This window comes from Apteryx rowi, unplaced genomic scaffold, assembly GCF_003343035.1.
Source record: "Apteryx rowi isolate R43461 unplaced genomic scaffold, aptRow1 scaffold_43, whole genome shotgun sequence".
NCBI lineage: Eukaryota > Metazoa > Chordata > Aves > Apterygiformes > Apterygidae > Apteryx > Apteryx rowi.
Window position 1 is genome coordinate 3,517,332 of NW_020450683.1, and position 26,435 is coordinate 3,543,766.

The 26,435-nt window shown below is 36.5% G+C and overlaps 1 protein-coding gene across 4 annotated transcripts in view; it reads left to right on the forward strand.

Moving 5' to 3' along the window:
* The window catches only part of HNRNPR (heterogeneous nuclear ribonucleoprotein R), a 25,816-nt gene extending 475 nt beyond the window's left edge, over nt 1-25,341 (forward strand). The window contains exons 2-11 of one of the 4 annotated variants that reach the window (XM_026076314.1): nt 6,209-6,377; nt 8,645-8,763; nt 9,191-9,298; nt 10,038-10,151; nt 16,788-16,964; nt 19,415-19,550; nt 20,666-20,871; nt 21,539-21,688; nt 23,729-23,850; nt 24,037-25,341. In XM_026076314.1, the coding sequence (XP_025932099.1) occupies nt 6,209-6,377; nt 8,645-8,763; nt 9,191-9,298; nt 10,038-10,151; nt 16,788-16,964; nt 19,415-19,550; nt 20,666-20,871; nt 21,539-21,688; nt 23,729-23,850; nt 24,037-24,649 (1,914 nt within the window). In that variant the 3' untranslated portion in view covers nt 24,650-25,341. The remainder of the gene's footprint in view (nt 1-6,208; nt 6,378-8,644; nt 8,764-9,190; nt 9,299-10,037; nt 10,152-16,787; nt 16,965-19,414; nt 19,551-20,665; nt 20,872-21,538; nt 21,689-23,728; nt 23,851-24,036) is intronic. The other 3 variants (XM_026076315.1, XM_026076318.1, XM_026076316.1) reach the window with 3 other exon arrangements.
* Nucleotides 25,342-26,435: the final 1,094 nt, after the last annotated feature.

Consider the following 26,435-nt stretch of genomic DNA (forward strand, 5'->3'; position numbering starts at 1 on the left):
GGGGAGGGCAGCGCGGCCGGGGGCCGCCCTGGCTCCGCCCGGCCGCGCGGATTAGCCTTGCATGTGGCTGGGGAGGAAGCGTGGCGGGAGCTGTTCTTGCGGTGCTGCTAATGATGGCTGCTGTGCGTTCCTCTGTGCTGGGATTCAAGTCCCTTCTCGATCCCTTTCCGGGCAGTGCGGAGAAGCAGTGTTTTAACAGCTCAGACGCCCTGATAGGCAGCTTTCATGGTTACTCTCCGATTTGTCCCGCATTATGCGTGCGGGGATTGGAAAAGACTTTGACAGAAAATGCATAGCTGTTGCCAGCGCTGTGAGTAACTGTCTCTCAAATCTTGTGTAGCGTGTGTTCTGATACTGCTGGCTGTAGGGAGGGAGAACTGCACTGCACCTTCTCGCAGCTGTCAGGTTGGCACTTAGTACTTTGCTTGAGACAGTAACATTTGCCRAATACTCTGAAGGAAAAATTTTCTAGAACCTTGTTGCAAGGACATTGTTTTTCTTAAATGTTTCTTACCAAAAGATCTTTACCAAATCTTAAACCAAGTCTTGCTTAAATACTTTTTTTTTAATGGGGTTCTGGTTACTGGATCTTAGCGGCCTTGTTACCTATTAATTCTTGAATGTAGCTAATCATATACTTAAGCTATATTGGACTATGCTTTTCTCTGTGGAAAGTTGCTTGGATTTCCCCTCCTCCCCAGTACTTCACTAAAGGATCCCATCAGCACTGATATTTTTGTGCTGCAAAGGGGGTTATATGAACTGTGTATTTTTTTTTTTTGAGATTACACTTTGTATAGCACTGAATTATTTTATGTGTCTTCTAAAAGTAAAGACCATCTAACCAGAGTTTTACATCTTACAGTATAATTTCCTTATCTATGTAAACTGTAGTGTTTGCAAACTAGCAGAGACTACTTGATAATTTTGTACCCTAGAAACTGTATTTTCCATGAGTACTTAATATCCTTACCTCTCAGTTTTCTGTCTAGATGAGATCCCTATTGGGATAATATTTGAGCCTCCCAGTAATACTTAGCTTAATAGTTTTGCCAGAAGAAGCAATACTCTCTGCTCTCATAGACAAAGATCTGCAAAACTCTATAAAGGGCAAGTTTATCAGAATTATGCTCACTTTTGTTGGAGTGTTGTTTTGAACTAGAATGTCATGAATGTTGTTCTGTACAACTCAACCAGGTGAGCTATAAATGGCCAACTCCAGGACAAGTGAGGGTATATAGATTTTATAGTTCAGGTTAGCAAAATGTAGTAGGTACTGATTCAGTCCGTATGTGTATTTTAATGGCACTGATGGCTGTTGTGCACATTGCTAACCTGTTGTGGTAAAGTCATCTCTTGATGGAGGGGCTGTTTATACTTGCATAGATACTGAAGCATAGTTTTGGTGGGGGCTGTGCTAGTCTTTTGATTAGGATAATGTTGGAGGTTCTCAGTTTTTTCTTTCCACGGCATTATGGAATGAGAAAGACAAAACTCTGTGCTGGAGGGGTGAGGGTGCTAACTACTCATTGCTGTAAAGGTAGTCTGTCAATGAGATGCTGGTAAGAAAACTTTGCTAATGTGTAAAGGCCATTACTTTTAAAAGTGTGATGACTTCAAAAAAAGTCTTCTCATATACCATACCAATGAACATTTTAGTATATCATAATTAAACTATTAAAATACATTTTCTGTGGTTAAGTAGGCTACGGTACAAATGAAATGGCTCTAATGCTTACACAAAGAATGTTAAGGGATGTGCTAATCACTTCTGTGAGCAAGTGAGGTTTTAATAAACTCCCAGTTCAGTTTCCTAATCTAAGATCCTGTCTTCCCCTTGCTTATATATTTCTCATCTTCATGCTTTGACAAGAACATTAAATGCAAGACTGATGATAATTTTCTGGGGACTAAATTTGTTTTCTTGAGGTTCATTAAAAGAAAAAAAAACTCAGTCTAACACCCTCCCCCCCAAAATTCTATTTTTAATGCAGTGTAACTCAAATGGTTATTTTTTCTCTTTAGACCTGCAGGCTATGTATTCGTTAGGAGGATTAGTAACATAAGCAACTTGAAATGGCTTTGGGGCAGAGTTTTTATGTATGTCCTATGCTTCCTGTTCACCTGAGCTAAACAAGTACAGTTTAGTTTCTTCATGAAATCAAAGTTAAACAGCAGAAGACTGGGAACAGTATTGTTGGATAATCACTGCAAAGTTGGTTATGACAATTTAAAATCCCTCTGCCAGAAATTGCCATTTCTGCTTGTTTAAGCTGTTACTAAACATGTTTTGAATTAATTAGACTGAATTTATAATTAATTGGATGAAAGTATGCTCAGATAGTCTGAGGGTGACAACCTCTGTTGGAGGGATAGTATTAAAAATTGGGAGTAGTAACATCACTGCTGTTTCCTCAGTGTTGTCTGATAGGAGCTGAGATCATATGCCATATGCTATCATGGTCAGGTGTATGTTAATTAGTATTTTTCCAGCAAGAAAAAATTATTTGAACCATTTGAGTTATTTAAGCATTGACGGGGGCGGGGGGATTGTTTCTGGGTAATTTAGAAGCACCTGTAGTTCTTAACCTGCTACCTGTTGTATGATTAGTTCTTAAGAKAGGGACTAGTCACTTGGCAAACTAGTCTTTTGAGATGTAGGATGAGCAGAAATTCCAAGCAAAAGGTATTGGAAGGCTAAAAATATGTTTGAATATCATTGAATATTCATGGCATTTAAAACACATTTTTGGCAATCTAAAGTTGCCGCTAATATGTACTTACTGCTGCTCATTTGGTAAGCACGTTTTTATGTAGATGCTTTTAAATTCATCCACTTCTGCATGTTTTTAAAAACAAATGCATATCCCACACATACTAATATATACATGATCCTCTGCTATTATCCACACTTAAAATCTTTGCAGTTCAACCAGTCTCCCTCTTCTCTAGATGTTTGAGTTACTTAATGTACATGAAAAGGTCTTGAGTGCAATATTTGTATACATATCAATTTTGTCTGCATATATGTACTTTTTTTTGTGGCCTGTTATAAGCTGAGTCACGTGGACATACTGCACGTGTAAACAGAGATACATATCACTCTTCTTTTTTTCTTTTAAAAAAACCCTTTTAAATTGAGCAAAAATACTAAAAATCTTTGTGTATGTTTTCCTTAATAATTTTTCCTGAATTTTATCAGTATTTTTCTTATTAGCTACATCTGGCTCACATTATCTAGAGGGAGAGTTAAATTATCTTTCTGCTACATTTTCACCTGTACATCACTTCTGAACTTGGAGTACAGATTCTGGTGTTGTAAGAGATGTAATTTTACTTGTTGGTGATGATTCACGAAGAAAAAAAATCACTCTAATCTTGGATTTCAGGCCAAACTTGCAAAGCCAGCAGAGAATCTATTACTATAACTGTGAAAAGGAATGTATTTCTTCTGGGTGCTGTTAGGACTTAAGTATTCTTTATAGCTATGTCACTTTCAGAATGTTCCAGATTAAATTCTTTAAGAAACTTTTTTTAGTTAAGTTTGTGTTACAGGAAATAGCTAAAATTTGTACACCTCTCTTAACTTTGGAATGGTGAACATGCACTGCATTTGACTTAAATTCTTTGTGAGAATACTAGTTAATTAGTTAAGTCAAAATCTAGTAAACTAAAATGCTGATAATTTAATTTACATTGTCTACATACCTATGTAGTAAAATACAAACTTAAAGCATTTGATCAGCTGCAGTGCTATAGTAATTGGATGTATATTTGGGCTACATGTAGCCCCCCCATATTAATGTATGTTTGTAATGAAGGTAATAAAGCTATCTTTTCATGCCATTAGGCTGCAAATTTTGCCTGTCATAAGTTTTGAGTTGAACTGCAGATGAGGTTTTTCTACTTAGAAACAGTAGCTGTCAACCTTGTGTTCAGTTATAAGCAAGATAGAACATATTTAGCAAGACTAAACTTGTAGGAATGTTGACACTTGAAAACTAATCTGGTTTCACAAAAAACACAAATATGTTCAGGGAGCATCACCATAAGCCATTGTCGTTTAAAAAGTACTTAACTGTTTCAAATAACTTTTTTCTATATTAACATGTTTGTTTAATCTCGTGGTTCTTTCCCCCCCCCCCTTCTCTGTACAGAGAAGATGTATATGTAACTGATTTTATAAGAGGTAGTAAACAGGTGAAAAAAATCGGTATCATCATTTGTATATCTTTTTTTATGTATATTATCCTATGCATTTTTAAGAAGAGGGATTTAGAATAGTATTGTACCTTGAGCACTTTCAGCTTAACTAAACTTCCCTGCCCCCACATTGTTTAAAGTTTGAGATCTTGCAGAGGCTCTCCAACAAGTAGACATCTAGCTGATCTTGTTTTCCCTGATTTTTTTTTTTTTTCTATCCATACCTATAGAAACTTTATGTTGATTTAGAGTTTTGAGAGTTCAGTTAACACTTCTAATGATAGGTAAGCATGATTGTAGCCTTCAGGTAGCGTTTTTTTCTCCTGTAATTAGGATATAGTCATGGTTGCTTTTAAGTAATTAATTTTCAGTTTCTAACTAAACTGAATTGGTTAGAAAGCAATTTCTCCTGGTCAAAAAACGGAATGTGTGTGTATGTGTGTGTGCACGTATCTGTGTGTGTATGTATATCTATATATGTGTGTGTGTATATATATGTGTATATACATACATATATGTGCGTGTGCCATGTAGCTACGGAAGACGTTGTATCTTTTCCTTGCCAATTGAATATTGGAGAGTGACATCTGATAGAGAAACAACATTAGGTTCTGTTATGGCATTCTAAAGTTGCCCTTCAAGTCAATACAGTTTTAGAAAATTCCACTACTTTTCTGTCTGAAGAAAAGGTTTTTTCTTTTTTTTTTCTTTCTCTCTCTCTCTCTCTCTCTCCTTTCTAAAGCTTGCAAATCTTCACCCAAACAGTTCATAAGCTTTAGTTCAGAAGGGGTGGATATACAAAGTGACTGTTTTAGGTGTGGTTATTTTTGGAGGCTTGTTCTGCAGTAGAACTATTTAGCATAGTAAATAGCTTGAGGCTTCAATGTTTTAAAAAAACTGTTCTTGAATCATCTTCATATCTGTATTCCAGTACTTACTGCGTTGCTCCTACCATGCTGCATATGTCTCTCTGGTTATCATTTCACTGCTGATCATTTACTTCTTCCCTATCTTTTAAAGCCTGAGGCTCATTTCATTTCTGAGCTTAATAATTGGTCATCCTAACATTCTCTGCTGGGTAGTTGAATTGCCTCTTGTCAGCCTTTTTATTTGAGAATACTAAATATCTGTTGGCTGGCTAATTGAGAAATTGAAACTGTTTTTAATCAATTGGGCAAAGCCCACTGGAATTGTCTGAGAAGATAGTTGTGCATTTTTCAGTGCACGTATTTGCAATCAGTTTGTTAATTCTCGCATCAAGTTTTTTTACATATACAAGAACTCAAGACGCTGCAGTCATGGCTTCCTTTTAAACCAGTAAGTTATAGATTTTAAAAAGTAGCTGTGATTTGTAGAGCTTCTATTCAAATAAATCTGAAAGCATGGAAACAGCTCAGTTGTAGATTGAAATTATAATGTGCTTCAGAGTGCAATTTTTACTCATCTTTATTGAGTTCTGACAGTGTTGTGAGAAAGTGTTTGGCTAGTCTTATGTAACATGTTGGGTTTGAAGGAAGACATGGCAACAAGCTAAGAAAGTGAAAATTAGCAAAGAAGTATTGACATTTTGATATGTTAAGCTACCCTGCAGGGTTATATGTTCACTAAATTTTACATCGTTGTTTTAAAACTGGAGGAATGGGAGATGAAAATAGTGCTAGCTCTTCTAATTCTTCTTTAAAGGATGTTATATCGTATCCCAGTACTTTCCAGCTGCTATGGTAACCAGTGAACTTACTGACAATCAGCAGATAAAGTTTAGACATTGCTATGTACATGAAGTACATTTAAAAAAAAATGTGAATTCTTCCATGTACATTTTCCAAAGTATTAAGGGTTGTAATTTCTTTTGAAATTTAGATCAGCTGCATCCAGAAAGTATTAAATAAAACTTTGATACAGTTCATTTGCAGCATGTATACAAATTAGTTTAGATAAATCATGCATTGTCCTACAAACTAGTTATTTCTGGCTTATTGTAATATAGCTCCTGAATTTTTTCCAGCAGCATAATAAAATGGCTAATCAGGTGAATGGTAATGCGGTACAGTTAAAAGAAGAGGAAGAACCAATGGATACTTCCAGTGTAACTCACACAGAACACTACAAGACACTGATAGAGGCAGGCCTCCCACAGAAGGTGGCAGAGAGACTTGATGAAATATTTCAGACAGGTATAATATGCATTTCTTGTTTCTGACTGGTTATGAAAGTGAGGGCATACCATTTTCAAATTTTTATAGATTAAGGTTTAAAAATTCATTGTTTTTGATCTGTGTAGCTCTGAATGTTTTGCTACTTTGACTTCCCTAAAGGCAAATTGGGTTTGACACTGACTAATTACTTGACACATCCTTAGTGCTGTATGTGATATCTTAGTTGCTTTAGGGCACAGAGCACTAGTTTGTTAGACCTTGTCAAACAAAGATGTGTGTTTGAGCATACTAAACTGTACATTTTTTTTTTTCTTCAGTCCAAATCATCATTTTGCTTTTACTTTTCTACTGTCAACTCCTCACAGTGGTTCTTAAATACTGGAAGGCTGGATAGGTGACTTAGTGAGGGAAGCAACTAGCTTGTCTTGCCTGGGACTACATTTGAATTGAGTCTGCCTGTGGATTTTGTGTTCTCTCTAGTTCTGAGTGGACAGTTGAATCCATGATGGTTATTACATTGAAATGTTCAGTTTGACACAGACTGCTTTTTGACAAAGTTGAGGACTAAGCTATCTAGCAACTTGAGTAATACCTTGCTGGTAGCAAGTGGTCTCTGCAAGTGCTAGAGAGAAGGCTTCTTTATAGAAAAAGGTTTTTCTATTTTGTTTTTGTAATGCCCTTATTGTTTTGTCCTATAAACAGAAACTTTCTTTTCCTCTTTAGAGTGTGTTCTGTGAACAGATATACAAGATGCAGTAGAACTGCTTCATGTGTTTATCTCGAATGCCTTGGTGGCAAGATGACAGTTTTTGTTGAAAAGAGTCAAAATTCCACTGACTAAGTGAAGGCAGTTCAAAAACAATACCTTATCCATCTTCAGTATGATATTCTGGCTCACATGGATGATGTCTTTTGGAAGTCATTCACAGTGAGCTTCATCAAGCCTTTGCCAGCTTTTATTGGCTGTAGACATGCACTTTTGAACTGTGATCATGACAATGTGCACTTGATGGTTTGAGAGTAGGTGTAAATACCTGAGCAGAGGAACTCGTGGGGCTCTAGCTGTGTTGCAGTTAGGTTGTGTTGTGAGGAGTTCTCAAAGGAGTTAAAGCTTTTCAGCCCAGAACCTGACTGCCTAGTATAATTCCATTGCATGAGCAACTTCTGAAAACATTTATTCACATTTCCTTAATACCAACTGAAGATATTTGCATTGTGCAGGGGTTTGTCAGTGAAACAAACTACTTTTGACACCAGAGCTAAATTTGGGATTGAACTTTGGGTTTTTTAATCTGCTGAGGTCTTATCTGAAGGATGCAGGTGCCTTCCAATATGCAGGATCACTTCTGAAATGTAGTCCTTGGGCTTGGCGCTACTGTGCATTTTTGAATTCAAGCAGCAGTTAAGTAATCTGTGTATTCTGGAGATAGAGTTGTTGTAAAGTGTGTGGAGTTCTTGATTATCTGTCCCTAAATTTCACTGTGTGGTTTAGAAAGTGCAAATCTTAATGTCTATAGTTCTCGCACTCCACAGCATATGCAAGTGCATTACAAAAGGAAAGAAAGAACCTATAAAGATTCTTAAATTGAAAAAAGTGCTTCAGAACTGGTCCAATGTTTCTTGGGGGAGACTGCACCTGTAAAATTAACATTAGCCTTTTTGGGTACATAGCAGGGCTCGAAATAATACCTTTTTGAATTCTGGCTGTTGAACTGCATGGACAACAAAACAAGTTAAAAAATAGACATGTAAGAAGTTCACTGATTTTGCTTTTTGAAGTTGGAGGAAAGTGAATAAACGATTCTACTTCCTAATATTTTGTGGGATAGTGCTTTGTAAGTGTTTGGTCCTCAGTCAGGTGGCTCCTTTTTCACATAGGATACATGTGATGTTCACATATTAGCTTACTTTAGAACAGCTCTATTCAAGAGAAGGAAGTGTGAAACTGAAATTCATAAATCTATTAGAAGTGAGCCAGAGTTCATTATTTCAAACCCTGATGTGTAATACTGCTTTTGTGCAGCAGATTTGATTCCCAAATGTTCGAAAACTGTTACACTGGAGTATAATCTTGCACTTCAGTTAGTGCTTAGGTATATACATTTTAATTTAACTTTTTCATTGTACTCATGTTCTTTCATATGCTTGTGTAGGAATATGTAATTGATATTAAATGTATAATTCTCTTTATTGATATGGAACGTAACTTTTTTGACTTTAAAAGCAAACTGCATAGTGTATGAAATTAAGTAGAAATCTGTAACTTCTTTATCTTTAACTTTTAGGGTTGGTAGCTTATGTCGATCTTGATGAAAGAGCAATTGATGCTCTTAGGGAATTTAATGAAGAAGGAGCCCTCTCTGTATTACAGCAGTTTAAAGAAAGTGACCTGTCGCATGTACAGGTAAGGTGAGAGCTCCAGGAGTATGAGCACATAAGTATAAATAGTGTTCTGACACTACTCACAGGAGAGTTATTACTTAAAAGTTCATTTGTGTTCCTGTATTCTAATACTTCAGACCCAAATAACAAGCCTGTTAAAAATTGCCTTAAATGTGTAGGTAATGAGTGCAAAGCAAAAACTCTCAGGTGGTAAAATGAGTGTGCCATTGAGAAAATAAGGTAAAAATACTACTTGGAACCTGATAGTCTTTTCAGTCATACAAGTTTGTTCAATTAATTCCTTTAGAAAACTTCTAAAGAATTCTTTTGGCATTTTGTTTATTGTATTGGCTTGATACAGTGATTTCACAGTATGGAGTGTAAGATTCGGTGGATTCCCAGGGCTTTTCATACACCCAATTGAATTACTCTATAAATTGTATCTACAGAACAAAAGTGCATTTTTATGTGGAGTTATGAAGACCTACAGGCAAAGAGAGAAACAAGGAAGCAAAGTACAGGAGTCAACGAAGGGACCAGATGAAGCAAAGATCAAGGTAACATTTAAAAAAWAWAWATATTATTCTATACTGGAGAATTAATATATTACCTGTACACAGACTGAAGTAATTTTGGATGTCCTTAAAAACCATCAGTATTATCAGAATAAGTATGTTCATGCTTATGCTTTAAAGAAATTTAAGCAAGATAGAAATTCAGAAGAGACAGTGTCTGCTTGTTTGAAATGCAAATCTACCTGATTTTACAGTTACCAAAATACATAAACTTAATCTTGTGTAAGGACTGTGAAAACAGAGGTCTGCCTGAGAAGATTCATTTTCGTCTTTTAAATTAAAGTTCATATGAGCATATAAAATTATTATGAGACTAATTGGACAATTCAAGAAGATTGAGTCTGTATTAGTCAGTGTCTTAAGAAACGATTAGAATTTTTCAGTTATGCAAAAACTGAGGTACAAACTAGGTGGAAAAAAAATTGCCTGGTATTCTGGAGTGTTGGAGGTGCTATGTACAATGTTAGAGTAAAACAGTAAATAAAGAAAAAGAAAAATGGGTTGTTCCCAGTCACCTCTGTCAGTATGAAACTGATTTTGCTATTTGTGTGGCTTCTTAAATCCCCCAAATATATATATTTTTTGATCCGTATGCACTTTGTTCTCAGATGTGGCAAAGAGCAAATAAGAAAGTGTTTGTCTTGGAACATTTTATTTTATTCTTCATGTTTTTTAACATCTGCTACCCCTATCCCCTAACTAATGTGACTCTTTTTTTCAGGCTTTGCTAGAGAGGACTGGTTACACTTTGGATGTAACCACAGGACAGAGGAAATATGGAGGCCCTCCTCCAGATACTGTATATTCTGGTGTTCAGCCTGGTATCGGAACAGAGGTTAGTATATGTAGACTAACGTGATTGTTATTTTGTATTTTTGTTTGAAGTGCTATATTAAAAATACTGGAAAATAAACTGTATTACAAGTGAAAGTTTAAAGCATTGTAGAGGAAAGTGTGCTTCTATGTTTTTGTCTTAACAAGTGTTTCTTATTCCTGAGTAGTTTGTGGAAAACAGGATAATAGTTTGGTGGAAAATGAAAGTGGAGTATACTGGGGAAGGCTACACAAAATTTCCTAAAATATAAATTAGATCACTAAATTGTCAGACTCCATGGTCCAACTTAACATAGCTTAATAAAATGACTAATGTAGGTATTAGCTGTATATCTAAAAGCATAACTAAAAAGTATTTGGCTGTTATTCATAATGTAAGTACGATTTGAGGGACAGCAGCAAAGATTATTTCATGCAGTGTGCTGAATGTGAAAAAGACTTTTCAGTATTGTATAAAGGTACTCTTATACAAAGTTTTGAAGAGGGCAGCTTGCATTAGTAATTATTAGTAAATGGTTTATTTGCATTTGCTTCAATCTATACAGAAACATCTGTGAAGCTTGCTTGGACTGATACTGAAACTATCACACGTTACAGATGCCCCTAGTGCAACAGTATCCATGTCCTAAATTGAGAAACAAGCTACATGGACTCTTTTTTAAACTTTTTCTTTTCTGTGTTTTAAAAGATGGTTTAGAAGTCATTAACCAGTTGAGTGTTGTGTGCCAGTGTGATTAAGTGCTGGTAAAAGTGTTACTTAAATGCACTGTGCCTGGTAACTGAAAATACTGGATTGATGACTGAAGGTATTTTCTTTTGTCTGTGATGATTAGCATCTTTAGGAAGTCACAGGGAAGAGTATGAAGTTGGCTAGGCTATTATACTATTAACAGTATGTTTTTATCCTTTTAAGTCTCATGAAGTTTGCTGGAACGGGTAACTTGTGGAAACTCCCCTAAGATAAGGACATTAATGCTTCTCCGATGAATCAGCGTTAGAGTCTGTAGCAAAAGTGAACTGACAATTTACAGAAATCATACCTCTACCAAATTAAATTAATCCTAGCGTTTTGCAGGATTATTTCAAGACTGATTACTTTAGGAATACTGCTTGGTTTGACTGGCTGAGATGCTGAACACCCTGCCTAAACTGGTATATGCTTTATTATATTTAGGCTTAGCTCTTGCTGTTGGATTCCAAGGCATAGTACTCAACCTCCTAAGCCTGATATTAAGATTTGGCAGACTAGGAAGGCATGTTCAAATGCATGGAGGTTATTGTGTGGCAGTTTTTCCCAGCCTGAGATTTTTCTTTTAAGCATATGATGACCTCTTCTGTCTTATCCTCACCACTTCCAATCATATAGGAGTGTAAACGCTGCTTTTCATATTTTTCTCCACAATATTAGAAAAGACGCAAGATAGAGCCTTTTCGATTGTGGCAGTGAATCTTTTGTCTGAAATTTATTTTAAACAGTGCTATAGCTCTCACAGCTTGCAGCTGCTCAGATATGTCAATGCCAAAACTGTCACTGATGTCAGTAATGGCAAACCTCTTCTTAAGGGTATCCAAATACTGTAACTGATTTTGACTAAATGTGTGTTAGGTAATCTTTTTTTTTTTAATTACACAGACCTATGGAGTCTTTCTGCTGTAAATATTTGTATATCAAATAATTAATTTTCTAGCTCATGAATGCTAATTTTATTGTAGGCTTTTTTTGCTGTTCTGTTTTCTGGGCTTAGCTAATAGAAAAGGGTTAGTTATAGGGTTTAGCTAAAGACAAGTATTGCAAGCATCTGCTAACCTGAAATGCACAGATTTACTTCTCTAGACTGTGGTTTACTGGGGAGCTGCGCTGATGCAGTTTTTGTCTTGCCTGACTCGCTTCTTTCCAGTGTGAGCATGCATGCTTGCTACTCTTCTGCGGACAGATTACATCTGCCGAACAGGCAGGAAACTTTTCATTGTTCATTTATTTGCTGRCTGGGTTTTCTACTGTTTTAGTAAAGTTTTAAAGCTTAATCAGCTGACAAAAGGTTCTGAGCCTAAAAGCTGCCATAAGGTAACCAACAGGAGACTGTGGCTRAATGATGGGGATCGTGAGCTGCTATATTAGTATTGCTTATGAAACTGCGTTTGAAGTATGCATTTAGGAAGGGTTTCTCCACTTCTAGTTAACATGCCCTGATTTTGAAGCTAGTAGGTGRAAGAAGTAAATTGCATTGTCAGTTAGAGATGGACGCATCAGAGCATGATGCAGCTTTTCTACAATTCCATGGACCAACCTATTGGGTCATGAGTCTTCAGCGTCGAAGTGTAATTCATTACATGGCAACTCTACTTCTGACTCTCCTTCAAGATCTGCTTCAATATTCTRTTTAGGAAAACTAACCTTCATGGATGTTCAGCATGTCAAACACTCACGTTTAAAAATTGTCACACTGAATGTTTTGATGAAAGGATTATGTGGGAGAAGCTGTCTAATGTATATATGCAAGTGGGTGGGCTTTAATAGCAGCTGGATCTTTTGGGGATGTGATTCTGTAACTTAAAAGGACAAAGCAGTTACAGCTGTGTGGAAATTTGGAGGCAAATGTAATTGAAACAGGATTTAGTATGAACTTATTTTAAGACTTGTTGCTACAACGTAAAGCATTTTTCATTATAGTGAGGTCATAAGAAGTTGGTACTTAGATGTTTATGAAAGTGTTTATTAGATGAGAATGGAAACAGTTATGTGGTCTTTTTGTTTTCCTCTCCCTAGTCTCTCCTTACACTTGCTTTCTCATTTACATCTGAAAATGCTGGTAATTGCTTATCCTCAAGAGGCTTGTACAGTGCTGCTTTGTTTTGTTCCTAAAGTTTTCGGAGACTTCTAATTCAACGTTTTTCAGTGATGTGAAATGAAAACTTGAAACTACTTCTTAATAGATGATTATTTGCCTGATACATGCTAAGTTGATCACATATAAGGTTATAAATTTATGAAACAGTTTAGGCTGTATAAAATTGAGGCCACATGTCTTTTTCAGAGCTGAAATTTACTGGATAAATATATGATGACCATGGACTTTGAATGTGTTTGGCAAAAATGCAGAATTACTTTTAGTTCTATGAATGGTAAATTGGTATTGCATCTGCTCCTATATGAGTGCATGGTCAGAATTTGTGTAAAGTCAGAGAATGATTGTGAGGTTAACTTGTCAGCTGGAAAATGTTACATTATATGCTGAAGATGTTGCAGTAAGTAAACTGCTTTTGTCAGTAATAAATTGAATGGGAAGACTCAGACGATATAATAATTCTCTAACTTAGGAACCAGTGGTATAATAAACTTGGTGGGAGTTGAACTAGACAAAGGTTTTGCTGGATTTAGTGTACAGAGAATGTAACTTTTATACTGGAAGAATGTGGAGGTTTAGCTAAAACTCTTGTTCCTTAGAATGTCTCTCTTCCACTGAAAGGTTCTTGCACTGTAAGTACCAGAATTTCTGTTCACTTCCTTATTTTTATGAAGGCTGTAGATTTGGATGAATTCAAGCAGTCATGTGGCCTACATTAATTTAACATTTAAATCTGTCATTTAAAAAGGATTGACTGAACATGAAGCACTATTACAAGGAGATGAAGTTTTGAAGAAGCTCTTACAACACTAATGTACGCTTTTATTGGTTTGGGATGGCAACAGAAGCAGCTCAGTAGTTAAAATAATTGAAAGATGTGTCATCTAGAATGCCGAAGTGGTTTGCCTCCCTGAATAATGCGTAATGCCCTGGAAAGTCCGTTGTTCATGAAGCAAATTGAAATTCTTCCTAGTTGAAAGAATTTTCTTATTTAATCTAAAACAGTAATAAGAAAGAAGTAAAATGGGGTACTTTGATGTACAGCTCCTTTAGGAAGCCAAACGGGAAAAAGTCAGTCTAATAGTGATCTCAGTGCAGGCACAGAGGTGAGGCAGTTGCATCCTACTTAAACCAGATCTGTGTTGCATCACTAGTAATGCCCATTTGCAAAATTTTTTCCATAGTACTTTTGTGGTAGAACTGTACAATGAAATAAGACATCTGATATTTACATTTTTTGGTATTTCAGAAACTCTTTTCAAACTTATTAGCATACCTAAAGAAAGTTATTGCGGATGTTTCTTTAGACTCTTGCAAGATATCTATGTTGCATTTGTCATGTTTAGTATTGATCATATAGTTGGTATATAAAGCTTACAGGTTCAGAGTGAATTCACTTTAGAATTATCATTAATCTCGTAGAGACATTTAGTCCTCCCAGAACAGATGTGAAGCTACTCTAGAGTATAGGTCAGATATCAATCTGTTCAAGTGAAATCCTTAATTTTGTTCATCCCAGCTCCTGGAGTGTATTACCTGAGTTGAATTGTAATAGCAATCTTACAGCTTTGATGGTGGTCTGAAGTTTGTAGAGAGAATAATATTTAGTTTAGAGAGTGAACCAAAGAGACAGGAAAGAAACAAGGAAATAGAGAAGCTTTAAGGAAGGTAAATAGCCGGAAAAGTAGTGGTTTGTTTTTGTTTGCTTGTTTTGTATTTGGGTAGGGTTTTTTCTTTCTAAGGCAGAGTAGTCATCTGTTTTGGCACATCATTGTCTGTTGAGTGACTCTGAAGTCTGAAGCAAAGAATTTAGTGTGAACTTTTTACATTTGACTGACCAGTTTCAGTTTGACTGTTCTGTTGACAGTTTCACCGCCTTAATAGCCAGTTGCAGTTCCTGTTTTGTGCACTTCCATGAAGGTACCATTTTTTGTCTTTGAACTTTGCATGTGGGATTTGGAATGAAATGCTTATGATAATAATGTAATGACAGTAGAAACATTTTTTGCAGCAATTTCTTAGCCTTTCTTAAGAAAGGCCTCTTGGCTCTGGCATTAAACTTTTGTTCAGTATGAGAGTGCCGTTCCTTTTTCCCCAATAGCAAATAATGCTTGGCCAGTTGGTGTTCACAGTGACCTGAGAGCCCAAGCTACGTGAAAGAAACGTTCTGGAAACTGAATCTCTGAAAACAGAATCTCAGGAAGATGTGTAATACAAACATCCAAAGGTTCTAGCTTTCCTTTGGAGGAAAATAACTTGTATTCTACTTTTTTGTTTGTTTTATATCAGAGTCATGATATTGTCCTCAGAGGTTTGTTCATATCTGTGCTTATGAGGGTATTCTGGGTATCTTCAGTTTTGGTGTTGTCTGCCAAGTCTTCAGTACAGGATGTGATTATTGGCAAGGCTTTGCCTAGATGGGAAAGGCTGGCTTCTACTAGGTTGTTTTACTATGACTAATGTTTGAAGTTAAGAAACCTAACTCATGTTTAGATGATAGAGTTAAAACCAAAATATGCAAAAATAAGAGTGAACTCTACTTTACCTTGGTAAACTGTATTGTCCAAACTAATCTTTAAAAAGATGTTGTTAGAAGCTCTATCTAGACTACATTTTTAGAAGAAAAAAAATTATGCATGTCTTCAGTCAGCTTGGAGAGAAGCTTGGGTAAAATTGGTAGTACCACAACTGAATAAAACCCTGTGTGATGTAGCAGTATTTACAGTAGTTAAAACAGTCAATTTAGCAAGTGTCTGTAAATATTGGGGAAATTATTAATAGTTTGTCTGTAACTCGGGTGGATAAAAGTGTGTGTTTTGCAAGTTTTGATTAAAATGTTTTAGAAAACTGAATTGTCTGAAAACAATAATCTGTAAAGTCCTTCCTACTCTTGAGCTAAAGAGAACTTATTTCCATGTTTTCAGTGCTACCAACTCTTAAAATGATCCATCTTTGGCAGACATGGTAACAAAATTCCTGCTGTAGGAAAGAGTCACTTGAAGGGCATTTAATTTAAAATAAATAGAATTTGATCTTACTGGGATTTTTGCAAAACTTACCTGTATCAGCAGTTCAAAGATACTGAGAATTCAGAGAAGAGCTACAGTGTTTAAACAATTGAAAAAAATCTTTTCTAGTGAGACCTCAGCTGAACCGGTTAAACTGCTTAACAAAAACTTGAACGAACGTGAATAGTCATCGCTCTACATAAGGAACAAAAATATGAGGACTTCAGATTTTCTCAGACAAATATGATAAGATTCAGTTGGTGTAAGTTGAAATAGAAATCCAGACTAGAAATAGTATTACAGTGTATATTAAAAGTGAAAATGACCACTGGGGCAACTTACTTAAGGATGTTTGTAGACTTCTCCATGTCTGTAATTTCCTAATCAAGATTGGACTAGGAAATGATTTGGGAAAACTGCAAGAACAAGGAAGTGCTTTGGCCTGGGGTAATATAGGATACTTTACTAGATAATCTGTAAGGTTTTTGTTCTTAATTGCCAAAATTGTAACCAGGTAAGGCCCATTTACCTCTTCAGTTGTAGAAATTTGACCTTTTAATTATAAATAACAAAACCACATTTTTCATATGCAAAACCTAGTACTATAAGTGGGAGATTTAGAAGACTTGGTAGGAGATGCAATAATATTGTCCACAGTTAAGGCTACAGTGTTTCTGCTGTGATGATTTATGCTGCAATGTACTTACTTTCCAAGGAACTTTCAAACATTAAAAGCAAGTTTGTATTCTTGCAAAATCTTTAGTTAAGCGTCCTCTTTTTTAGGTTTTTGTTGGCAAGATCCCCCGAGACTTGTACGAAGATGAGTTGGTACCGCTCTTTGAGAAGGCTGGTCCAATTTGGGATCTGCGCCTTATGATGGATCCTCTTTCTGGTCAAAACAGAGGTTATGCTTTCATTACCTTTTGTAGTAAAGATGCAGCACAGGAAGCGGTCAAACTGGTGAGTAACTCATTTTCAGATAGGACAAGATGATGAAAACAGTAAGCATGTTGAAAATCTGTTAGATAAGGAAGTGTTTCATTAAAGCATTTATTGACAGACTCAGAATTTGACTTTCTTAAAAATCGTTTCCCAATTTGATTTGATGTATACAAATAAAGCCCTACTTCTAGAACTGTAGCCCTCCATCTGTTAGGGTCCTTGGGTGATTAGGATAAGAGTTTACTTGGTTACAGTTTGAAAAGATATTCTTTAAGCTTCACTGTGTTTAAGTTCCGTCACCTTCCTACTATAAAGAACTAATTGGAGATGCTTTGTCCTCCTCCTGCTCCAGTGGAAGAGGTCTCTGACTACGTGTCTTCCCTCCTTATGGTTCACGGTGGCCTTTGGTTCTTTCCAATAACAGCAATGCAGTTAGCTCAAATGCAAACCTGACTTGGTGTGCATCTAGAGGGTTTGGCAAGCACATAGAGCAACCCCCAGAAAAGAAAAATGAGAGGTAGCCATCAGATTGGTTTGTTTGCTTAGCCTGGCCTCTGAAGGTAGTCTCTAAGAGATGTCAGCCATAGATGAGTTTTGTGCTTGCTGTTGATATGCTGGCATATTTTTCTGCCAGAAGTTTTAAAATGAATGTACTAGAGTTTGAATAGTTAAGGTCTGACTTTATAAAGTTATTCACTGGCATAGCAGTGTAATGTGACCCCAAACATCTATTCAAGCTGAAAAAAGAAAATAAAGAAATTTAAGAAGTGGTACTAGCCCAATGTAAAGGTTTCAGAAAGAGTCACTGCATCTAAATGTTCCAGTGTTCATTTCCCTCAAATACTTCATGTATTGAGATGTAGTTGCAATTGTTGTATTGGGCTCTAAGATTAGGATTTGTATATCCCCACTTAGGGTGTTGGGTTTTTGTTTTGTTTTTATTTTATTTTTCTTGTTAATACATGCTTGAATGCCCGTTTAAAGTCACATGAAGTATGCATTTGAAATTGATTGCTTCTGGTTTCAGTGTTTGAAGAGGAATGATGGATACTGAGTTACTTTCACTTTTGAAGGAGAAAAACTTCTTCTCCATCCTGCCCCCTCCCCAGCCTTAATAACCTTCATTATCTGGGACAGGCTTGTCAAAGGTTTTCTACAGGCTAGTAGGGGAAAAGTAATGGGGGCCAGCCCATTCAAAATTTTGGTGCTAATTCAACCTTGATAGAAACATGAGGTTTTTCCAATACTGAAAATAAGTTGAAATTTCAAGGGTTTTTTTGCTTCTTTACACCATGTGAATGCTGTGCTTCAGATGTGTATGTACCAGTGGGAATAAGATTGATTTGGGGTAAAATGGCTTTATGAACTATAATTTGAAAGGCAGATTCAGATTAACTTCATGGCAGTAAAGCTCAAAATTTTACTGTGTTATGAAGCACTGTGTTATGTGAGGCAAAATTCTGAAATGTTTTTGTCTTCCCCAAAGTGATCTTATTTGATAGCTTGTGGTACTTTAACTTTGTTTTAATTCTTAATGAATATAAAGGTTATTGAGGGTATTGCTCTGTCATGTGTATGACATGTCTCAGGGTAAAAATGGCTGAAAACTTATTCTTAAAAAATTGGGTGGATTTTCAGAAGCTGGCTGGTGATCAAACTTATGCCCATTTGAAAATCCTATCTAAGCCAAAGATGATGATGTCTGTCTTGAATTCTAGTAACCTTTTTTTTTTCTAAAGGTTGAATTCTCTGGTCTTTAAAGATCTTTCAAGGAATGTTGTTGTCCACAGAACAATCTAACTGTGGCTAGAAGTGTGATATGAAGAAATGGGCTAAATGACAGCATTTTAATTTTTTTTTACAGAAAGTTAAAACAATAGAGGTATACCATTTACAGGGTCCAAAAAATCTCTGCCATAAGAGTGGGAGGGGAAGAAACAAGGAAGCATCTTGTAATTTAGGCTTATGACTGTTGCTGAGCAAATGTGCTTTGTGTTGAGAAGCTATCAAAGTAAGACAAACTGAAAAAAGTGGAAGTACTTACAGTATCTATAATGCTATGCATTTGTGTTTCAGCAACAGCAGCAGTGATCAGTATTCAGCCCAAATACAGGAAGAAGCCACCTTTTTGTCTAGAAGTAGCTTTCAAGTGTGAGATGAACAGTATGTGAATGAGTCTACCCCCTACAGTTTGTATCTAGGTCCTGTTCCTTGTACATCAGTTTATTTCTGTAGCTTCCCTTTCAACAGAATATTCAAAGTTTTCAATGGAAAACCTAAGCTCGCCAACATTCTTCTAATTCAATGCAGACCAAATTGCAGTTGTAATAATTTTTTTGCCATGTGAATTCAGTATCAATGTATAAAGATTAGAGAGTCTGAAGGGAATAGCTGACTATGATTTTTTTGGGTTCTTTTCAACCATATTGTAATGAGTAATGCAAATGAATGGCGACTTGTTTTTGCAGTGTGACAACTATGAAATTCGTCCTGGGAAGCACCTTGGAGTATGCATCTCTGTGGCAAACAACAGGTTATTTGTTGGGTCAATTCCAAAGAACAAGACCAAGGAAAACATACTGGAAGAGTTCAGTAAAGTCACAGGTAAAGAGCATCTTAAGTTTGTTGCACTGATTCCAAAATACCATTTTGGTCTCTCTTTTGTAGTTCTAGCTATGTGACAGGTGCTTTCAGATATCATTTAAAACTATTTCAAGTTAGATTCCAGGTTTATTTGTGGTAGAGATTTTATATATCAAATGTATTTTGTGATGGAGTATAAAGGGACTAGCTATGTTGTGAGTTTGCTTTGTCTTACTGCTTGTGAAATTATTGATGTTGTAGGATTACAATTTGAGATGGAAACAGCATGAATTAACTTGGAAAAGATGTGGAAGTCCTAGTTCTGTTATCTGTTCTAGTTTAGTGTTTAAGGATCTGTATTTTTCATCAGATCTACAATATTCTTGTCTGAGAAGCTTTTGAGGAACCTCAAAAAAAAGTATGTTGAAGAATGACAGGGAAGCAGCACAAAGAAACCAGCTGAGAGGCAATATTGAATCGGGTTAGAGGGAATTTTACTGTTCCCCAGTATATGCAGCAGGTAGGAAGAAATCAATCAGCTCATCACTGGAAGGATGCTTCTGCTTTATATGAGAGGTTGAAATCTTGATCACCTGCTCTTCTTCCTGTAGGAAAGTTTTAATCTATTGCTTCTTTTTTAGGATTGCTATTTATAAGTACTGCAGGGAAGTGGTGAAAACAGAAGGTGAATATTCATTTCCTTATCTCTCCTCTTTTTGGAGAGATGTGGAAGAAACTCTCTCCAGCTTCCCCTGGAGGCAGGGGAGATACCATGTAGTAGTGCTGACTGCTTTTCACAAAAGTAAAAGTGGCAAAAGAATATATAGCAAATTGTCACTGTGTGAACTGTTTGTGCTGATGTCTTGCAGGGCCTAGTTTTGAGGTAAGTCTGTTTTGGAGAATTTCACCTTCTAGGCAACTGGTTTGTAGGTAAATTGGATGTGTTGTATGTGGATATCCAGTTTTGGTTTGTTTACTTCATTTTCTCACACTATCTCTTTTTCTTTCACTTCAGATGTTAAGTTCAGAGGCTGTGTATTAAAATGATTTAATTTCTACTTTGTAGAGTAGAATCTAGGAGGTTTTTTATTTATTTTATTTTTTTTAAAGCTCAATACTAAAGGCATGTTTTTCAGAGGGTTTGGTGGATGTAATCCTCTATCACCAACCTGATGATAAAAAGAAGAATCGGGGATTCTGCTTCTTGGAATATGAAGATCACAAGTCAGCAGCACAAGCTCGACGCCGCCTGATGAGTGGGAAAGTAAAAGTCTGGGGAAATGTTGTGACAGTGGAATGGGCTGACCCAGTAGAGGAACCTGATCCAGAAGTCATGGCAAAGGTAATTAGAAACTTTGTCGGATGCTGTTGTGTTTTGGAAGCAATACTAGTTTGCGGGGAGCTGCAGGCAGTTTGAGGGCTTTTTCATAGTCAGCACACTAGACTCTGGCATGGTCTAAGTACTGCAAATCAGCTGACGGTGTAACACATCAGGAACGTGCTGTTCTAACTGGCTATTCACATTTAAATTAATAGTATACAGAATTATGCCGCTGGATTGGCACACAAGTCTATCTCCTTAGCATTCTGCTTCTCCTGTTATGAATAGTAGGTGAATATTTTGAAAGAGCGCTTCTCAGAGGGAGATGACTTGGTGAAGTGCAGCACAGGAAATGACATTATGCTCTTTATCACCATGTTTTGGGATAACTCTTTGCTGCTCTTGAAGTCTRTTACTAAAACTTTACTGGGACTTGTAGCATCCCAGAAGCAGAAGATCAATGTTGGATATTCTACTGATCATGGAGGGGAAGTGTGGAAGGACAGAAGTTGTAGAAATTTCATGCAGATAACTACAAGGCTATCTTTTCTGGAAGCAGGCACTGAATTTATAGGATTAACTAAAAATTGTTAATGAACAGAAGAGAGTAATAACATCTTAGTTAATGTTCATTTCCTTCGATGCATGATTTTTAAAGTTTGCAACTTTCTTACTAATCTTTCAATAGGTGAAAGTTTTATTTGTAAGAAACTTGGCCACTACTGTAACGGAAGAAATTCTTGAGAAATCCTTTTCTGAATTTGGAAAGCTGGAAAGAGTAAAAAAGTTGAAGGATTATGCTTTTGTTCATTTTGAGGACAGAGGTGCAGCAGTGAAGGTAGGTTGATTATCCTTTTTTTCCCCTAGCTGAATCAAATGTGAGCAGTTTATTTTCTGCAAATGTTTTTAAGAATTTCTTTGCAATATATAACTTGGTGAGACAATCTGTAGAACACATTTAATAACGTTCCCATTGCAAGAATTTTAATCGTAAGGATTTTGTTCCTGTGATTTCAGTAGCTAGGAGGATGTGAAACTTTCAAAGGACAAAACTGTAGCAAACAAATAGACTGGAAAAGAGATCTAGACCAATGCAGGAGAGTCTAGAGAAGAGAGGAAAAAAAATCAACCTAGACAGTTTTTCTGAGGAAACACTCACAGAAGGTATCAGTTGTCTCTCAAAGACCCCTATTTAAAGGCTTTGTGTAGTTTTTAGGATGACAAAATAGTGAACAGAAATTGCAAGGTACTTCAACAAATAACTTGTGAAAGGGAGAGGAATGATGCTAGCAACTCCTTCARTGCATCTATCTCTTTTCTTTAACCATACATGCTCCCTTGAGCATTTCATTATGCAGATTCTTAAACATTAAAGATGGTTATTTTGAGCTTCAAAGGAGTTCTAAATCATCTTTTTCTCTGTATCTGAGAGCAGTTAAAGTCATTAGTCTCTACTGTTTGTATTACAGGGGCTTGAATTTTATAGAAATCACTGCCTCTCTTGTTTTTAAATACCTACTTAGATTTTTGTGGGGGTGGGAGGGAGGTGTTATGTATCTTGAAGTCTTTTCAGAAATGCTTTATGAATATGGCTTTAGCATGAATGTCATTCATATTTAATGAAGTTGAGAAGCCAGTTTGGATAGTCTTGGACCCTGTCCAAGAGAGGGTAAGGAAGCCTGAATGTTCCCTGAAAGGGTAAGTCAGTGACATTTATTTCCTGACATGTTTTAATGTAGTACATCTTAAAAATGCATTAGCCCCTTTCTCCCAAACTTCCCAGTAGATCTTTATTCTAAATTCTCTGTTGCATTTGAGCAGCTGAACACTGCTAGTGACTGACATCCTTCTATGAAGAGTTAGACCTAAATCAGTACTAGAGCATCTCTAATAATCTTCTTCTCTGGAACAAGCTGRAATATTACCACATCTCCCCTTCTGATTTATGGCCACTAAATTGATTTATAAATCTTTTTAAAATTGCACATTTTTGTAAATAGGTGTTTGGTTTATTTAATTAAAGCATTATTAAGATATTAATGCATGGAAAACAGAATTGGCTCATTGATTTCAGAGCCAGCTTATTTTCATACCTCCTTTGGAATAAATTAGCCATGATCTTTAATATTTTGGGGAGGCACGTAGCTGTACAGACGTGTGAAGTCTTTGTTAATGCATTTACTTTACCCAGAAATACTAAATGCAAAGTAGATAACCCAAGATCAGAATTGGAGGTAGAGTCCTGATTGTAGTTGGTGCGTGTGCCACCTGTATTAAGTTCTGTGTGTGCATTTGATAGCTACAAATTTCACATACACGTTACTTTTCTGGAAGATTGTTTGCCTCACTTGATGAGATCACCAAGTTTCAGTAGTCTTTTCCTCAACATGTGGCCTCAAATTCCCCCCCCCCCCCAAAAAAAAAAAATCATTCAGAGTCAGCTGAGTGTAAAATACTTGTTGTCCTTGGAGGCATTCAGATAGCCCATTTGACTAGTTAGGAAGTCCAAATGTATAAATGCTCCTTTTCTTGTGCGCTCTTTCTAGCTGGTTTACAAGTAAGCTGAGTTTTTGTGTCAGTGAGTAGTGAGAACTTCTGCTGWTGTTTTCTTTGAAATGCTTTTTTAAATAAGTGTGTCTTAATCCAATTATTTAACTTTATGATACAAAGAAAATATATATAAGTTCTGCTTCAGTGCAGCTGATGGATAAAGAGGGACTTGAAAGGACAATATGTCAAATTCTATTCAAGTAGCACAGAAATAAAGCATAGAAAGCAGTTTAATCTGCAGCAGCCCAACTGCTTTCTTCCAGTAAGTCTTATTTTCCTGTTGAATGGAAGTGAATTTTTAGATGTTTCTCTTCTAATTTTTGTACAGGCTATGAATGAAATGAATGGAAAAGAGATAGAAGGGGAAGAAATTGAAATAGTGTTAGCAAAACCACCTGATAAGAAAAGGAAGGAACGTCAGGCTGCCAGACAAGCCTCTAGAAGCACTGCGTGAGTGTTCATTTTTTGCACTGCTTAAATACTTTGCAGCAGAATTCCATTCAGTATGAGCTAGCTTAGAAGAATCTGAATCACTTTTCTCCATACTGTGTCTTGTTAATTAAGACAGGAAAAAATTGTAGCTTATTTTTGGAGACTTTTGAAGATAAATTAATGCATATTTCTTTTTCTTAATAGGTATGAAGACTATTATTACTACCCTCCGCCTCGCATGCCACCTCCTATTAGAGGCCGAGGCCGTGGAGGGAGAGGTGGATATGGCTATCCCCCAGATTACTATGGCTATGAAGATTATTATGATGATTATTATGGTTATGACTATCATGACTACCGTGGTGGCTATGAAGATCCCTATTACGGCTATGATGATGGCTATGCTATAAGAGGAAGAGGAGGAGGAGGAAGGGGTGGGAGAGGCGCTCCTCCACCACCTAGGGGGCGGGGAGCACCACCACCAAGAGGTAGAGCTGGCTATTCACAGAGGGGGGCACCCATGGGACCGCCAAGAGGAGCCAGGGGTGGGAGAGGGGGTCCTGCACAGCAGCAGAGAGGACGTGGTGCTCGTGGAGCCAGGGGCAACCGTGGGGGCAACGTAGGAGGCAAGAGAAAGGCAGATGGGTACAACCAACCTGATTCCAAGCGCCGTCAGACCAACAACCAGCAGAACTGGGGCTCCCAACCCATCGCTCAACAGCCGCTCCAGCAAGGTGGTGACTATGCCGGTAACTATGGTTACAATAATGACAACCAGGAATTTTATCAGGATACTTATGGGCAACAGTGGAAGTAGACAAGTGAGGAGGGATTGAGAATATTGGCAACATAGAATTGGCTATAGCTCTACATCCTTCAAAACAAAATTGGCTTAATGTTTCATCCTTCAGTAGCGATTGGCTGCCATTTGTATTGGGCTGAAGAATCACTCTATTGTGTATATACTCGAGTCTCTTAGTTTTCTTTTTCATAAACGCACTTGGACATTACTGGGCTTGCAGAATTCCTGAACTCCATATGGGGTTTCAATGCTTTTATCATTTTAGGCTTCATTTTAGCAGTTTAAAAGCAGGAATGGCACACTGTTCAATCATGATTTTGCAGAACCTCTGGTTTTGGACAGGTTTTTTTGTTTTTTGTTTTTTTTTTTTTGGATTTGGGATAGACTACATAGGAGTATGCTGTACATAAAAGTAAAAGCTAGTGCTTTGTCTTAGTAGTTTTAAGAAATTACAACAAATTAAGTTTTCTTGTATTGAAAATAACATGATTGTATGTTTTGCATTCCTAGAAGTAGGTTAACTGTGTTTTTAAATTGTTATAACTTCACACCTTTTTGAAAATCTGCCCTACAAAATTTGTTTGGCTTAAAACGTCAAAGCCGTGGCAATTTGTTCCTTGATGTGATTGTATTTCCAATTTCTTGTTCATGTAAGATTTCAATAAAACTCAAAAAACTATTCAAAACATTACCTATTTCAAATTCAATTGTGTCCTAAAACATTATTTCATTGGTAATTCTTGCGAAAAACATTGGTTTTCAAAATATAACTGCCTATGTGAGTGATCAAATTCATGCAAAATTTCTTGTGCTTTCCAACATGTAGCATTGTGGACATCAGACTGAAAAGTAGGAGAAATTGCAGATAGCCCAAAGGGCACTCTTTGTTTAATTGGTGTTCAGTAACTTAACAGCATCTAATTTTGAAACTTTTTTTTGCTTTTAAAAAGTGTTGAAATGTACCCAAACATTCATGGAGATCTAGTTTAAATATAATCCTCTAATGTAATGTGGAGGAGGAAGCAGAGCCTACAATGGTGTTAATTTTATTCCTTTTTATTATGTACTGTGGAGTCCCTCTAGAGGCGGTTCTGTTAGGATCCAGCCCTATTGTATTATTCGGCGTACAAACACATAGGGAAATGGTTTTAATCTTAAGCATTTTAGTCTAATTTGAACTAATTTTTGTCTAGGGATGAGAATTATAAATTAGGTGCTGTGGCACAGTAGACTAAACTTTTGCTACAGATACACAAACATACTCTCTATATTCTGCTTAATTCTGTCACTGACATTTTGATTTGATGTTCTGCCATGATGAACAATTTGCCTTAGAATTCTCATGCCTTGTAATAAAGGCTGTTTAAAAAAAAAAAAAAAACCCAAACCCCCAAACTTAACTTTTGGGGAAATTAGTAGCTACATTATTGGGGTATTATGTGTTGCTTCTATTGACCCTTGGACAATCCTAGATATCAATTTTAACTGGCAAGTCATGACAGTACTCTTCTGTTGCTTCTGAGCCATGCTGTACCCCAATGAAGAACATTTGCTTCTCAAGAAAGAGGAAAAACAAAAGGATTAAAACTTGTTCTAAAGAAAATTATTTCCGGACCTCTAAACATCCAAATTAACACATCTCTCTCTCAAATATGTTGCTCATACTTGATTACAACATTCTAAACACAGACTATTGGGGAAGTTAAACTTCAGTGGTCATACTCCTCCCTTTGTCTTCTATTCCTGTCTGGTGTCTTTCATAAAAATTGTATTTTATCAGAATGATAACAGTTAGCCTTCC